The sequence below is a fragment of the Delphinapterus leucas genome, chromosome 2 (assembly GCF_059928025.1).
Source record: "Delphinapterus leucas isolate spDelLeu-1000000601 "Yukka" chromosome 2, BTC_Dleu_Yukka2, whole genome shotgun sequence".
Lineage (NCBI taxonomy): Eukaryota > Metazoa > Chordata > Mammalia > Artiodactyla > Monodontidae > Delphinapterus > Delphinapterus leucas.
The window spans coordinates 82,809,471-82,827,049 of NC_143130.1; the positions used below are offsets into that span (position 1 = coordinate 82,809,471).

Consider the following 17,579-nt stretch of genomic DNA (forward strand, 5'->3'; position numbering starts at 1 on the left):
ATGCTGGTCCAGGGGAAATCAGTGCTCTAGCAAGAAAAGGTTCTTAATCTGGGGTTCACAGATCCCTGGAAAAAGTCTACAAAAGCGCTATGGGGGATTTACATACACATCCCTGAAAAGATATATACACATTTTTCATGTATATGCTATGTGTATCTTTCTGGTGATAGAGCCTGAATATTTCATCACGTACTCAAAGGCCTTCAACACTTAATTAAGAGTAGTGGTACTCAATCTTGGATATATAATAGAACTCCCTGAAGTCTTGGCTCTTCTATTCAATTGCTGTGTGACTTTGGGCAAAATACTTAACTTCTCTGTGCCTCAAGTTCTTCATGTATAAAATGGAGCTAATATAATAGTACCTACCTTATGGGCTTGTTATGAAGTTCAAATAAGTTAATATTTGCATATCATTTAGAGAAGTACTTAATAAGTGCTAAACAGGTGATTGCTAAATAGGATTATAAACCTTAGAGTATTCTTTTTTTTAAAGTCTAGGATCCACCTCTGGTGATTCTAATGTACAGCCAGGGATGACAACCACTGCTCTGTAATGAAAAGAGAGCAAGAGTTAGATGAGTGCCTTTCTTGAGAATGTGGTGTTAATTTCCTCTCAGCGTAGCAGACTTCCCTTCCCAGAGGACCTTTGCTAGGAAACTAGAGAGGGCTAGCAAGAGCCCTAGGATCTTGGAAGTGAATTCTCTTCCTAAAACCTCAAGAGCTGGTTCATGCTGACCTTTTTTCTTGTGGTAGGGGGAGGGGCTGAGGCAAAGCAGCAGAAGGAAGAAAATTGGTTTTATCCAAGCTGATTATTTCTTTTGTTTAAAATCAATGCAAACAATAAAAGCCTGTCCTAATATAGGAAAATGCTAACATTATAAAGAAATGATCAGAGAGGTAAATACTAACTGTGTGAGCAAACTAGCCTTCGAAATGACACCAGTGATCCTTGCTTCCTGTAGTTCATGTCTTTGTGTGCTCCCTTCTACACTGAATGTAGCTGAACTGTGTGATCAATAAGATATCGCAGAAGGGACAAAGTCTAACTTCCCAGGCTAGGTTGGAAAAGACATTGCAGTTTTCCCACCCTTTGTCTTGCGTTGTTCGCTCTGGGAGAAGCTAGCTGTCACACAGAGAGGACAGTCAAGCAGTTTGTGGAGAGGAAAACAAAGAACTGAGGCCTCCCACCAACAGCCCATAGTGGCTTGACAGCCACGTGGGAGAGCCACGCGGGAGAGCCACGTGGGAGAGCCACGTGGAAACGGACTCTTCCAGCCCATCAAGCTTTCAGCAACTGCAGCCCTGGTTCCTATCTTAACTGTAACCTCACAAGAGACCCCAACCCCAAACCTCCTATTCTGCAGAAACCATGAGAGATACTACATACTGATTTATGTTTTAATTCACAAAGTTTTGGGATAATGTGTTACGCAGTGATACATAACTGATGAACTAAACTTAAACTTTTATTTTTTAGGTGCCTGAGCTGAGAGTTTCCCTTTGGCCATTTTGGTGCCACTGCAGGCGATCTGCTTATTTTATTTTTCCTAACCCTTTAAGCCCACGTAAGATACAAGGAAATGGTTAGCGAGTAGAACAGGCACACTCTATGGGGAGAGAAAGAGAGCCCAGTCTCCTGCTTTGTGTTTTCCTGAGGCCTCACATCCAGAGAGAAAAAAAGTAACAAGACTCTTGAGCTGTACCAAGCTCAACAGTTAGGGGTCAGCTATGCAGGACCCTAATTGAGTCGACAAAGTCTAATACTATCTCAAAAGAAAAATGCAAGAAAGCTCAAAGTTTCTTAGGAGCACAGATGGCCAGGTTGCCAATCTAAACCCCCCTGAATTGTTGGTGTCCACTACTGTTCTTTATTTCAAAACCAAATAAACCAAAGAATAATGTGAGAAACGAGTAGATTTTTCCTGGTTAAGGCTGAGTTTGGGCTGAGAGAAAATGACCATGAAGACCTTTAAGTGCTATTTATATACTGGTCATATAACAATTTGAAATAGCTGAATAGGTGTTGCTCCATCACTCGGTTCTAATAAACCAGGTTACTTGGCTTTTGGAAAATAATTTCCATCTACCTGAGATTTTCTGAAGTTCACCACTGTGGGTAGACAGACTTAAAAACGGTTGCACTGAACCTCAGAACATACATGGGGTGTGTCTGACAAAAATATTTGCATATGCGGCCAGAGAGATCACATCCATAGCCTAAATTAACTTAGACCTGTTTTTGCTGTGTGATTACCTTCTGAGTTGGAGATTTGGGGACCCAGAAAAAGTGGTTGATCAGTTAATTACATCCTACTCTGATATGCTCACTTCTATCCAGGGAACACAATATAGTACTCAGATCAGCATATTTTAATTAATTTTTACCAAAATCAATTATAAGGCGAGTTAGTAGGTGATTACAGGGTGAGATTAATGATAGCATTACAAACAGTCCTGAACACTTATTTTTTTCTTTCCTGTTATCTAGAAGCCAAATATTGTAGTCAGCATGTTCTAGATTAATTACACACACAGCTCATCCTCTCTGTCTATTCCAGAAATACAAAACAAGTCGTTTCAACTTAATCATGGGGGGCAGAGAAGAGGAATTGCCAGAGAGGAAGCAACTGCGAAACGCATTTACTCTAAGTGTGAGCAGGGGTCGGGTCTCCCGAGTTGAGGTCATTTGAATGAACACTGATGCTTTCCTTTAGAGTAAAGATGAAATGAGGCAAGAAACCCCTAACTGTCTGGGAAATAACATGTTTAGAAGGTGAAAAGCAGAGTCAAATAAGCTTCATGTCTAGTTTCCATTTTATTTCCTTTTAAGTGTGTGCCCACTTCCAGCTCACCAGGGTAAGCGGGATTTAGTTTGCCATCCCCACCCCTCCCAGTTTTTAATTTTAATGCTTCTTTCTCCTTATTCTGATTTCAGGTCTTTTGGAAGGGCTAAGCAAGATGTCCCAAACACCTTAGTGTGTGCAATCTGCTGGTAAGCCCTGAGTGTACCAGGTGTTCGAGAGGATAATAAAGAAGGGGTGAGGGACTGGTGGGGAGTAAGGGGAAAACATAAGACAAGTGGAGGAAGGCAGGGCTGAAACCCATCTGTCTACCTTGGTCTTGCCCTGTTTTTTTTAACATCTACTTTCACTGATTTCTATTTCCTTATTAAATTCCAGGGGGCTGGCATTTAAAGGTCTTAGACTTTAGATTATATAATTTGACAGCTAATTTTTATTAACCAGCCTGTCAAATCTGTTTGATGGCTAAAATTTGGCTCTAACTCACAGAAGTAGAATTTTACCCTATGTTTTGCATGCTGTGCTTGCTAATGTGAAATAGTTTGTCATATGTTGGGAAGCCTTTGGCTAAGGATTGAATCTCAAAGGCTTATGTGATGAAAGACATCTTGTTGAACTGGAGCTTTGATATGCTGTTGCCCAAATATCAATATGGACAATTCAAGTGATGAATAATGTACTTTAATATAGAATGTACTGGAAATTTATAGAAAGTTTTAAAAATGTGCATTCCTGGGCTCTAACATAGATGAAAATCACTCTGAATCATGTAGTTAACCTACACACACATTCATATACACATTGTTTTAATGCACCTTGGATTTTCATTGAATGATTATTTATTGAGCCCCTACATGTGCCAGGCATCTGTTAAGGACTGAATATGGTCAATGTGGACCCTTCCCTCAAAGAGGTCAAAACTTCATATAATTGAGAATGTCACTAGTAAGACCATCTATTCTACTTAATAAAAATTTTCTGTAAAATACATATGAAGCATGCTGGACAGTTAAATGTGAAAAATACTGTTATGCAAAGCCTTACCAACATCCCCAGTTAAAGTCACACTGAAAAGAAAAATAAAACATAAATAGATGGCATTATGGTTCAAAAAAAGCATTAAATGTTTCAAAATACATTGAGTTTTGCTCTATTCAAAATAATAAATAAAGATGTAAAGAAAGATGTTAACATTAGAGGAAATTTATTTGCCTTTGTTGTAATTTGACTCCAAGGCAAAAAAATGAAAAATTACTTGAAGAGGAGATTAAACAAAATAAGCAACTTTTTCATTCCTTTCTAATGAAGGTTCACTTTCCTCTATGTTACTGAATACTCCATGGACTTTTCTTAACCTAAGAATTGTATGCCTACTTGGCTGAGTCATCAATATCTTTCCTGTCATTTTTCTCCCACTGAGCTTCATGCTAATGGACTTGGCCCAGTCCATTCCCTTCCTCCCTTCATTTTCTTGAAAATTACTTTTTACTTCTCTTCTCCTTTAAAAATTATTATTTTAATTCTTCTTTTCTTTCTCTTTACTTACAAACTTTTAAAAATTGATATTTACAAATCAGTCTGCTCTTTGAACTTGTTTTTCTTTCCTAATTTGTTCTTACATAGTTGATACATCCATACCATTCCTCCACTTTAACTTTGCATTATAAGGGACATTTTTCTGACTTACTTATATATCTTCAAAAATCATTGTGCGTTCACTGGTCAGAATGGCCGCCATGAAAAAGTCTACAAATAACAAATACTGGAGAGGGTGTGGAGAAAAGGGAGCGCTCCACCACTGGTGGTGGGAATGTAAACTGGTGCAGCCAGTATGGAAAACAGTATGGAGGTTCCTTCAAAAACTAAAAATAGGGCTTCCCTGGTGGCGCAGTGGTTGAGAGTCTGCCTGCCGATGCAGGAGACATGGGTTCGTGCCCCGGTCCAGGAGGATCCCTCATGCCGCGGAGCGGCTAGGCCCGTGGGCCATGGCCGCTGAGCCTGCGCGTCCAGAGCCTCTGCTCTGCAGCGGGAGAGGCTACAACAGTGAGGGGCCCGTGTAATGCAAAAACGGAACCACTAAAAATAGAACTACCATACGACCCAGCAATCCCACTACTGGGCATATACCCAGAAAAGATACATGCACTCCAGTATTCATTGCAGCACTATTTACAATAGCCAAGACATGGAAGCAACGTAAGTGTCCATCAACAGATAAATGGATAAAGAAGATAGTGTGTGTGTATGTATACATACATATACACACACACACACACACACACACACACACACACACACTGGAATATTACTCAGCCATAAAAAAGAATGCAATAATTCCATTTGCAGCAACATGGATGAACCTAGAGATTATCATACTAAGTGAAGTAAGTCAGACAAAGACAAATATTATATCACTTATATGTGGAATCTAAAAACATGATGCAAATGAACTTACTCACAAGACAGAAATAGACTCACATAGATAACAAACTTGTGGATACCAAAAGGGAAAGAGAAGGGGGAGGGACAAACTAGGAGGTTGGAATTAGTAGATACACATTGCTATATATAAATAGATGAACAACAAGGACCTACTGTATAGCACAGGGAACTATATTCAATATCTTGTAATAACCTGTATTGGAAAAGAATCTGAATATATACATTTAACTGAGTCACTTTGCTGTATACCTGAAGCTAACACAACATTGTAAATCAACTATATTCTAATTAAAAAAAAATCATGTGTGTTCAGCTCAACAATGGAAGAAGGCACTATGTTGATTATACATTCCCTAGATTAGTAGTTCTTAAATTTTAGCATGCATCAGAATCACTTGGAGATCTTATTTTAAAAAAAAAAAATCAAAAACAGATTGCTGGGCCTCAATCTGAAACAGTAGGTGTGGGGTGGGACGCAAGAATTTGCGTTTCTAACATCTTCCCAGGTGATGCTGATGCTTGCTGGTCTGGGAACCACGCTTTGAGAACTACTGGCCTAGTGAACCAGGAAAACTTAAGAAGCACCAGTAAATACACTTTGTTCTTTTTTTTATTTGGGGGTGTGAGGCAAATATAACACAGGATCCCTCAAATAAGCTGCCACATATAAACCGATACATCAATACAGAAGGCATGTTTCAGTTCATGGTTTGACTCACGTGACCTGCAATTTAAATGAATAGAACTGGTCTCTTTGCAATAATGAACACTGAGAGTTAGTAACCATTTACTTTTGTTTTGTTTTCATTTTTTGTCCATTAATCCAGACTTGGAATTCTGTGTGAAGATATGTCGAAACAAATTAGTGGGTTGCTGTAGAAAAGCAGGTGGGGACTGAGGAACAGAGTGTGACTGGAAGAGGTATTTCACAATTCGTTAAGGAAGCAAAGCATTATAATCCTACCGTCTTCTCTTACCACACACAAATGCATGAGCAACACACACACGTATACACACACACTGTTTCTGTGGGTAAATCAAAGGTATTTAGGTTTTTTTTCCCCCACATCTGTGATTATTAAAACCTTCCTAGAACTGCTACAACCACAACATGTGGTAAAAATAATTATCGGGACTACATACGTACAAAACACTTCTCCTTTATATGAGTGATTGTAACTGGTTTGTGTGACTTGTGCCAAATTGTGACTGGAAATTTGAGCTTGGGAATGGAACGTATATCTTTGCTTTTGTCTGTCTGTAGACATAGGCTTATATTCATGCATGCATTCATTGATTCATAACATTTTTTATTAAAGGTCAGAGAAAGGGACAGTAGGAAGATTCATACAAAGATGAATGAGAGCTCAGGGCATGGTGGATGATGTATCTGTGAAGTAAAGCACAAGCATAAATAGTACAATAGGAAGTATTCAGTATTATGGGAGAATAGGGAAGAAGTACGGACTTCTCAGGGAAAACCTGACAGAAGTAACATTTGAATTGGACTTTGAAGAATGCATGAGTCTTTGCTGGGGATGGCAAGTAGGAGAAAGCCTGGGCGGGGGTGGGGGGCATCATGCACACCTCCTGGGGAATAAACTTGTGTAAGGATTTCAGGGAAATTTTAAACAGGTGGATGTAGGTAGAGCATATAGTATGTGTATGGAGCAAAGTATTAAGCACTAGGGCTGAAATCAGGTACAGAAAGGAGAGGAGGGAGCTGGTGTAAGCTAGGCTAAGATATCTGGACCTTATCCAGTGGTCCAGGAGGTGTCTACAAAGGAAGACCCGTATCAGTGAAGGCAGAAGCAGGAAAGATGTGTCTGAACAAGAACAGCAGTAAGAATCATAGAAAGAAAAGTTACTGAAGAGAATTTCATATATAGAGCTTTTAGTACAGATGTGCTAATAGGATGCGGAGAAGTCAACCACGATTTCCCAATTTTTAGTTGAAGCGACTGTACTGTTTATGATGCCATTTTATAATAGCAGGAATGCAGAAGTGTCTTAAAGTTGTGTTGAACTGTCTCTATGGCATTCTGGCAGCCATTGCCAAAGTACCTAAGTCTTAGCAAAAAGCTTTCAGAACAGGAAAATGACTTATTAGTCATATGAAATATAGGATAGAATTTGTTCAGGTATAAGACATTATCCATTAAAAGCTAATATTTTATCAGTGAGCATTGTATCATTTCTTTGAGTCATTCAACAGTTGTTTCCAGACAAGAGTAATATTGAAGATTCTCAACAGGATGAGGGAAAGCCACCTGTCACCTCTCCTTGGTTGAGAAATACCAACATCTCTGTTATTTATGGGAATTGCCGTACCTCTGAGGAGTGTTGCAACAGGGAAGGACACCAAACAGGTTGAGAACCACTCCTGTACGAAAAGGAGGTCAGAGAGATCCTTTACAAAGTGCTCCCAATCTTGGCTCCAACCACAGTCTCTGAAGAATACAGAGGCATAGCTTTAATCTCTGTCATTCCAATAAGGTTAAGAAAGATTGAGAGGAGGAAACAGGAGACGAAAGAAATCAGTCGTTTCCAGGGAGGTTTTACTGATTGCAGAAATTAGTCAGAAGCCCATCTTTTCTACCAAAATATGAGGATCAAGATAAACTGACAACCAGTGATTTGTGAGAGTAAACTTAAAAATCAGCAGAAAATTACTGATAGGAAGACAAGAAAGGTGACAAGTATCAAATAATAGTTTGAGGGTATGAGCTAGAGCAGAAAGATGTTAAGGACAAGAATATTCTAAGGGAGGCTAGAGAAGTTCATGGGTCAATAGTTCAGTTCTTTCCGTACAGCCAAAGTGGTCAGCGAGACCAGGAAAGATGTGACCATGACTTTGTGTTCTCATTGTTTTTGTGCCTACAAGGTCAAGGGCAATGTTCTTAAAGGCACAGGGTGGCCTGAGACCTGTATGTGGGTGAAGGGCAATAAAAAAATTATACTTCTTTGAGAGAAGGCCTCCAAAAATAAATGTAAGAGAGTAAGATATGCTCAAGATATTCAATACGCAAATACTCAAATTCATACATCAAGAGAAGATAGTGCATGGAAATGGTGAGAGCAGAGTTAACGGCAACAGTTGTGCTTATTAGGATGGTGAGATAGTGAAAGATTACAAAGGCAGTCTAACAATTTTCACCTATTGATGAGGACCAACATGATAACTAAGCAGCAGACCAGAAAGACTGGTGATAAAAAGATAGAATGTCCAGTGTTAAAGCCTTGCTGCTACTCAGTGTGTGGTGCGCTAACCAGATGCCTGGGCATCATCTCAGATTTTGTTAGAACTGGAGAGAACCACCTACCCTGCCCCCAAAAAGGTCTACTCAACCAGAATCTGCATTTTAACAAGATTCCCGGGGACTATTGTGCACATTAAAGTTTGAGGAGCTCTGATCTGGGAGACTTTAAATAAGGCCGGGTGAAAGATGATTGTATTTTGCATAACATAATTAATTCCATCTCTGCCTAAGCTAATTAAGTAAAACAGTCATTTTTAACTAATCTATTTTCAATGATTTTTAATTATTTTTCTATTCAAAGATTCATCTGGGAATGTGGCAAATGCTTTAGATACTCTTCTCCCATCGCGTCCATCCTTACAAGTGGATGCAATTTCAGAATATAACTTAAAGCCCAGCCACAAATTCCAATTTAAGAAGTAGTATTTAAAGAATCCCAAGCACTACTCTACAGAATTATTAATTAGAAACCACCTGAATGCTTGAGGACCCAATCCACCAAATGGCTGCTATCTTGGGGCCTAGCAGGGTTTGCTTTTAATAGAGACTTTGAAGACACCCACATATATTACACAATCAGGGCCCTGAACAGGACTGCCTTGATTGCCAGGCAACCAAGTTCTATGGATACCAAGATGACATATAAAACGTGTGCCGTCAACTGTAATTGCCAAGTAAAACTTTCAGTCACAGGCATCTAGACATTTGGGTGGTATTATAAATCATCTCAAAGTTTTTGTTTATTAAATTATAATCCTCAAGATTGTGATAATGGCTAATGTTTGAGTATTTATTATGCACTAGGAAACCATCTGCTCCTTGCCCCCATATCTCTCTTTCTTCCTTTCTCCTTAAAATAACCTTGTAAGGTAGGTATTTTTGTCCCTAATTTTAAAATATGGAAACTGAGACTTACTTTAATAAACTGTCCAAGATCATAGCTAACAAGTTAATGGAAAGTAGCGGAGCCTGAACTCACACATAGATCTAACTTACTGCAAAACCTGTATTTTTACCAGCCAGGCTAAAGACTATAAAAGTCTTTAGAATAACTGCTATAGAAAAAATTCTGCAAAACCGACTCTATTTCACTATAAAATGAAATATTCCATCAGGGCTTTTTTCTTCCTAAACTATCTTTTTCACAGAAAGTACGTCTTTTGTGTAAAATCTGTAAAATAATTTATTGTGGTTCATTCAGCAAGTTATCACCAAAGTTTGATACTGCTTATCAAAGTTGTAAGGTGATTAATGCCAAATATGAAAACAAAATAAGATGGCTCATATAGACTGAGTAAAGTTGGGGGAAAAGTTATTTTATTTTTAAATTAAATTATTCTTTTCATAGCAGTTGATGAGTTCATGAAGTAAAGCAAAAAGCTGCATCAAAAAGCCTTAAGTCCACAAATTCTAACTCGCTTCTCTGTTGACCTGACTTCATCAGAGGTTACTTACGACTTGGGCTCAGGTGCTTTAATCATAAGACAAACTATGTCGCCCAAATTATATAACAACACACAGTCTTTCTAGGCCGATAGCCTGAAGCACTCCTCCACAGTCAATTAATTTTAACAACATTCTATAAGGCAAATAGGGAGAGTAAGAACATTACTATCACATGCAAAAGAGCCTGCCAGAAGAATGTTTTTAAGTATATGCCCTCTATTCTGTGAGGTATTCCTAGTCCTTATTTTCTTTAACAATTATTATTCATGTCACATTTTTTAAAATGTCACAGTATGAAGCCATCTATTACATTGAAATGGTGAAAGGGAAGGATGGAGAGATAGGGAACAAATGAACATGGATTTGTAAACACTGTCCTGGGAGTTTTAAACCTTAAATGACCTCTAAAGGAGACTGTTTTGAGACTTCCACAGATCTTTCTCCATTTATATAATAATAATGCTCTCCTCCCATTAGCACTGTGATTTTGAAGTATAGTATATTTGAGGTATCATGTAATCCTCACACCAAGCTGTGAACTCTTATCACCTTTTTACTGAAAGGAAAACTAAAGTTTGGAGATGTTATACATTAATTGCCCAAGCTGGTGCAGGTCATAAGTGAGAAAGCTTTCTGAAACTCGGTTTCCCAGACTCAGGTCTCTTGCTGCCTCCCAACTAGCAATACTAGAAATGTTTAGTTTGAACATAAGTATCTGGCTTTGTCTGCGAGGCTCTTTGTATAAGGTTGTCCCATTTGTAATTTGATTCAAGTAAACAAACACATACTAAGCTTCAATCAAGGTTCAGTGAATACAGAAATGAGAAATACAATCTTTACACCCAAAAGCCTTCTCATCTGGTGTAGAAGATACATAAACCAGGAACTGCAATCTAAATTACTCCCTTACTATGCTCATTATGCCTTCCTGAAAATGGGTGTGAATGTGCAAACTAGTGAACTGGACACTTTAGGTGAATTGTATGGGATGTGAATTATATCTCAATACAGCTGCTATTAAAAAAATAAAATAATAAATTAAAAAAATATTTAAAAAATTTGTGTTAAGGAAAGGATTCTTGTCTCCAGAAAACCTAAGATAATCACAAAATAATCACTTACCCTTGATCTTGGATGTGACTTTTAATAATACAATCTCAGCATTTTGGGATACTGCTTTTGCACAAAATTATTAACTTCTAATCAATAAACATCCAACCAAAGTTATGGTGCTTTACATGTAGCATTTCTAATTTCATTGTTGTTTCAAACAAACGTTATATTTTTTGAGATTTACATTTCCTAACATAAATATTATACCTAGTTGTCTAAAATTACTACTTATTTTTTAAAGCAAAGGTAACATAAAATAAAACATCCAATAGTTGCACAAATGTTATATAAATAAAGATAGAAGCCCTGTCCAAACGAAATGTGCACTGGTAGGCAATGCCACTGTGGAACGGTCCCAAATGGTCAAGTTCCTCTGAAATACGGGCAGGAGCGGCTCCTTGCCCATTGCCCAGCCCTCTGATCCAGTGTGAACTTTTCATTTTACAGGTGAGGACAACGAAACATGAAGGTGTTGACCTCTTAAAATATTCCCAAGATCACATAGAAAAGGATCACAAACAGAAGTCTCTACTGCTTTTTCTACTACTACACTGAGTTGGGATTAACTGGTAAAGTCTTTACTGATACAACACATAGTTATCAAGTAGTTTCTATTTTCTAGGCTTCATTCTAGGCAATATAGATATGTTGATAAAAATCACAGGCAAAAAATTTGCACTGTGGCAAGGAAGACAGATAAGAAGCCCGAGTAAACGAGTAACTAAAGGATAGTAATTAGTTGCTATCCAGAGGATTAAGATAAGGTTATTCATGGAGGTGACTTTAGCTCCTGAGCCCTACATGGCTGCTTGTGAAGAGTGGTGGGAAAAGAAATCCAGGCAGTAAACGAGCTGATGAAAAGGTTGTGGTTGGTAGGAGGCAGAGGTAGAGAAAGCAGGATTGATCAATACAATGGAGAAGGAACGCTTCACTGCAGAATAAGGAGCTTGCATCTCTGAGCAAGTTCTGGTATAATTTTAAGGATAAGTCCTAATTTATCTAATTAGGTGGTAGACCCAGACTTTACCAGAAAATCAGGTATTAAAATCTATTGTGTACCTTCTTTTTCAAATAAGGAAAAGTACTGTATGTTTCCTCTGTGTGCCCTAGCAAGAAGTTTACATTTCAGCAACACTAAGAAAAAAATAGTGGCACAATGAGCACAAACTCAATCAGTCATCTTCCACTCTGCGGTCCCAATGCCTGTTCTAAGCTGCCAGTCTGAACAGGACATGTCCCTCCTGAAATCCCTTTATGGTCTGTCGTTTCTCTTAGCAGAGAGTCAAACTTCTCATCATGGCCCACAAGGCAGCACATGCTGGTCCCTGACAATTTCTCCAGCCTCACTTCCTGCTACCTGTTGCTCACAGGACCAGCTGAGTTCTCTTCTCAGATGAACCCTGTGCTCACTCTACTTGTTAATGCTTTGTCCTTGACCAGGACAAGACAGAGATGCTTCTTGCTCAACTCTTCCCAAAGTGAACTCCTACTTATACTTCAGGTCTTTGTCAAGATAACACTTCTTCAGAGGAAGTTCCTCTAGAAAACCTGCCTTGCCCCCTTGTCCTAAGTCTGACTTAGGAGCTTCACCTCCAGATATCCCGTCATCTTTAGCACTGACCACCCCCACGTTGCGACCGTCTACATATTTGCAGCTGTCCTGCATAATCTTGTTGAGGGCAGGGACCATAGCTGTCCTGTTCATTGTTGTATCTTCCATACTGAGTGCAGTCTGGGCATTTAGCATCTAGGGGCTTAATACATAGTGAATAAGTGCAAAGAAAACTTTCTACTAGGTTTTAAATTCCTAGAGAGCAGGAACCCTAGGCCGGTTAAACATACTACCTCCAACTCTAAACACAAGGTGAGTGCTCAAAGAAATTTATAGTTTTTCAACTGAGAGCTGCATTTCCCACGCTTTACATTCTATGATTTGAGTATATTGAAAGTGGTGTTTCTGGTGAAGAGCCCTGCCATTGTCTTTGCACCAGCTTTGGCCATATTTTAACCTGCCCAGCCATCGGATACCATTTCTAAGTCTAGGTAGACAAATATCTGAACTAATATTACTCATCTACCCTCTCAATATGGTCTGATTTATGCCGTAAGTATTTATGCCATAAAGTATTCCTGCATCTAAACTTTGTCCTACATATGAAATACTCACTATTATCCTGCAACTTAGACCATTTGATTTAAAATGCATTTCTTCAGGGCTTTTAAATACTTTGTGATCTTTATCTTTCCACAATGTGGAAATCAGTTTCAGAACTAAACTGATCACAGTGATCGATGTTTTGATGCAACAGTTCCTTACATTTAAAATCAAGAACACAAAATCAAAATTTAACTAAAACGTATGCTCTTAATAAGTTTAAATATTTGTACCTACCTTCTAGCGCATCTTTCATATCCTGAGCAAAAAGGGTCCACATAATTTCAGCACTTATTTTTCCCATGTTCAGTTCTTGAGGAAACCTAAAAGCAAACACATATATTAGATCAAAAAGAAAAATGTACCTGAAAAAAAACGCTTCACATTACACAGACACCATAGTAATTATTACATAGTTTATAAATACTTTTACTTATGAGATTTCTCTTTATAAATTTTCAGGGGTAGGGAAAAAAAGCTGAACACCAGAGTGTGGCGATAAAGACAATTATTGGGAAAAAGGAAAACAGACTTCATTACATCAGTGCCAATGTAATGTTGCCCAGGGTTCCTGATGGATGTCTTATGCTGTGTGTTTGCTTGTGTCTAAAGAGTCCCTTTAGTTTTATCAAACACTTTGTCTTCATATGTCTCAATCTGAGGATAGGCCGGATGAATCTGAGGAGCAGATACCATATAACAGCAAAAACCACAGCTCACATTCATCTGTCAGCCATTTTTCTCGAAGCAAACTTGAGTGCTTCCATTCTCTATTTGCTTGAAGCAAACTATTTCAAGAAAGATTCCTCACTCCTCTGGTAAAATGGCCCATGGTGGACCCATTAATCAGGACTCCAGAACTACCAGGCAGGCTGTGTATTTTGGATCAAAGAAGCTTAAGCCAAAGACAAGATTCCTACTGCTGCTGAATATGTATTGTTTGTATGTGTTTTCAATCTCATGATAAGCCCAGTGAAAATAATTTCATTCATTTCATTTCACTGTAAACACTCAGCCCATGCTAACATGCAAGGTGGAAAGTATTTTCTGTTCTAACAAATATATATTATATATTTTATGCACTGAATATATTATTTATAAAGTACATGCATATAAATGTTTATATACATATATACAAGCTAACATATTAAGGAAATATATATACATATATATGTAAAGTAACAAGAATAACTCTCACATTCATTTATTTTTTATTTTTAAGATTTTTTTGATGGGGACCATTTTTTTTTTTTTTAAAGTCTTTATTGAAAGTTAAGACTTTGTCTTCCTATGCAGGGGGTGCAGGTTCAATCCCTGGTATGCAATTAAGATCCCACATACCTCACAGCCAAAAAACCAAAACATAAAACAGAAGCAATATTGTAACAAATTCAATAAGGACTTCACATTCATTTATATCTTTGAGTCCAAATCAGAAAAAGAGAAAAGAGTAATATAACCCTGAATGGGATAGAAAGGGTTACTTAAGTAAATATGACCTCAGTATAACCTCAACAAAGAAAAGACCACATATCTTACATACTATTTCACCAAAGCACAGCGTGTTTCATCAAATATCCCTTACTAATTTCCATCGATCAATTTACCTGTCAACTGATATTTAAAACTTAAATGTGGAGGCATTATTATTAAGTATTAAAACAGAACACTTCCTATGATCAAAAAATAAATATAACCTAGATATATACAAAATTAGTTTTCAACAATAAATTTTACCCCCTTTATATAAAAATAACCTTTGGCAAGTTATGTTTCATTTGTGGATAGCTACGAAAATCCCATATATGTAGTATATTAACTTTTATGTAATAGATACACAGCAACAAAATTGTAAGTGATATAATTACAGTGATTTAAGCTCATAAAATGAGGAAATCTATTATTTTAATTTTTTGAATACAGAATAAAGAATGTATTAATTCAGTTTATGGTGCCCTGATATAAAAAACAAAGACATTGGGAGACCTTCAAGATGGCAGAAGAGTAAGATGTAGAGATCACCTTCCCCCCCAACAAATACATCAGAAATACATCTACATGTGGAACAGCTCCTATGGAACACCTACTGAACACTGGCAGAAGACCTCAGACCTCCCAAACGGAAAGAAACTCCCCACGTACCTGGGTAGGGCAAAAGAAAAAAGAGAAAACAGAGACAAAAGGATAGGGACGGGACCTGCACCAGTGGGAGGGAGCTATGAAGGAGAAGTTTCCACACGCTAGGAAGGCTCTTCACGGGCGGAGACTGCGGGTGGCAGAGGCGGGGAGCTTCGGAGCCACAGAGGAGACCGCAGCAACAGGGGTGCAGAGGGCAAAGTGGAGCGATTCCCGCACAGAGGATCGGTGCCGACCAGCACTCACCAGCCCGAGAGGCTTGTCTGCTCACCCGCCGGGGCGGGCGGGGCAGGGAGCTGAGGCTCAGGCTTCGGTCAGAGCACCCGGAGAGGACTGGGGTTGGCTGCGTGAACACAGCCTGAAGGGGTTAGTGCACCACAGCTAGCCGGGAGGGAGTCCAGGAAAAAGTCTGGAGCTTCCAAAGAGGCAAGAGACCATTGTTTCAGGGTGTGTAAGTAGAGGGGATTCAGAGCATCGCCTAAACGAGCTCCAGAGATGGGCGGGAGCTGCGGCTATCAGCGTGGACCCCAGAGACGGGCATGAGACTGAGACGCTAACACTGCCGCTGCAGCCACCAAGAATCCTGTGTGCGAGCACAGGTCACTATCCACACCTCCCCGCCCAGGAGCCTGTGCAGCCCGCCACTGCCAGGGTCCCGGGATCCAGCGACAACTTCCCCGGGAGAACACAAGTCACGCCTCAGGCTGGTGCAATGTCACGCCGGCCTCTGCCGTTGCAGGCTTGCCCCGCATCCATACTCTCCCACGCCCCGGCCTGAGTGAGCCAGAGCCCCCTAACCGCTACTCCTTTAACCTGTCCTGAGCGAAGAACAGATGCCCTCAGGCTACCTACATGCAGAGGCGGGGCCAATCCAAAGCTGAACCCTGGGAGCTGTTCGAACAAAGAAGAGAAAGGGAAATCTCTCCGAGCAGCCTCAGGAGCAGCGGATTAAATCTCCACAATCAACTTGATGTACCCTGTATCTGTGGAATACCTGAATAGATAATGAATCATCCCAAAATAGAAGTGGTAGAATTTGGAAGCAACGGTATATATACATATTTTTCCTTTTTCTCTTAGTGAGTGTGTATGTGTATGATTCTTTGTGTGATTTTTGTCTGCATAGCTTTGTTTTTACCATTTGTCCTAGGGCTCGGTCTGTCCATTTTTTTTTTTTTCTTTTAGTATAGTTTTTAGCACTTGTTATCATTGGTGGATTTGATTTGTGGTCTGGTTGCTCACTTCTTTCTTTCGTTCTTTACTTTTCTTTTTTTATTACTTCTGAATTTTTAATAATTTTCATATCAATAACTTTATTTTATTTTATTACTTTTCCTTCTTTCTTTCTTTTCCTCCCCTTTCTTCTGAGCCATGTGGCAGACAGGGTCTTGGTGCTCCGGCCAGGTGTCAGGCCTCTGCCTCTGAGGTGAGAGAGCCGACTTCAGGACACTGGTCCACCAGAGACCTCCCGGCTCCACATAATATCAAACGGCAAAAGCTCTCCCAGAGATCTCCATCTCAATGTGAAGACACAGCTCCACTCAACAACCAGCAAGCTACAGTGCTGGACACCCTATGCCAAACAACTAACAGGACAGTAACACAAGCCCACCCATTAGCAGGGAGGCTGCCTAAATTCATAATAAGCTCAAAGATGCCCCAAAAGACACCACTGGACGTGGTCCTGCCCACCAGAAAGACAAGATCCAGCCTCGTCCACCAGAACAGAGGCACAACTCCCCTCCACCAGGAAGCCTACACAACCCACTGCACCAACTTTAGCCACTAGGGGCACAAACCAAAAACAACAGGAACCACGAACCTGCAGCCTGCGAAAAGGAGACCCCCAAAACAGTAAGTGAAGCAGAATGAGAAGACAGAGAAACACACAGAAGATGAAGGAGCAAGGTAAAAACCCACCAGACCAAACAAATGAAGAGAAAATAGGCAGTCTACCTGAAAAAGAATTCAGAGTAATGATAGAAAAGATGTTCCAAAATCTTGGAAATAGAATAGAGAAAATACAAGAAACGTTTAACTAGGACCTAGAATAATTAAAGAGCAAACAAACAGTGATGAACAACACAATAAATGAAATTAAAAATTCTCTAGAAGGAATCAACAGCAGAATGACTGAGGCAGAAGAACGGATAAGAGACCTGGAAGATAAAATAGCGGAAATAACTACTGCAGAGCAGAATAAAGAAAAAAGAATGAAAAGAA

The 17,579-nt window shown here is 39.3% G+C and overlaps 1 protein-coding gene across 1 annotated transcript in view; it reads right to left on the reverse strand.

Moving 5' to 3' along the window:
- UNC13C (unc-13 homolog C) overlaps nucleotides 1–17,579 on the reverse strand; it is a 385,689-nt gene that overhangs the window by 165,838 nt on the left and 202,272 nt on the right. Inside the window, exon 14 of the mRNA XM_089906237.1 lies at nucleotides 13,458–13,543. Coding sequence (XP_089762363.1) covers nucleotides 13,458–13,543 — 86 coding nt within the window. The remainder of the gene's footprint in view (nucleotides 1–13,457; nucleotides 13,544–17,579) is intronic.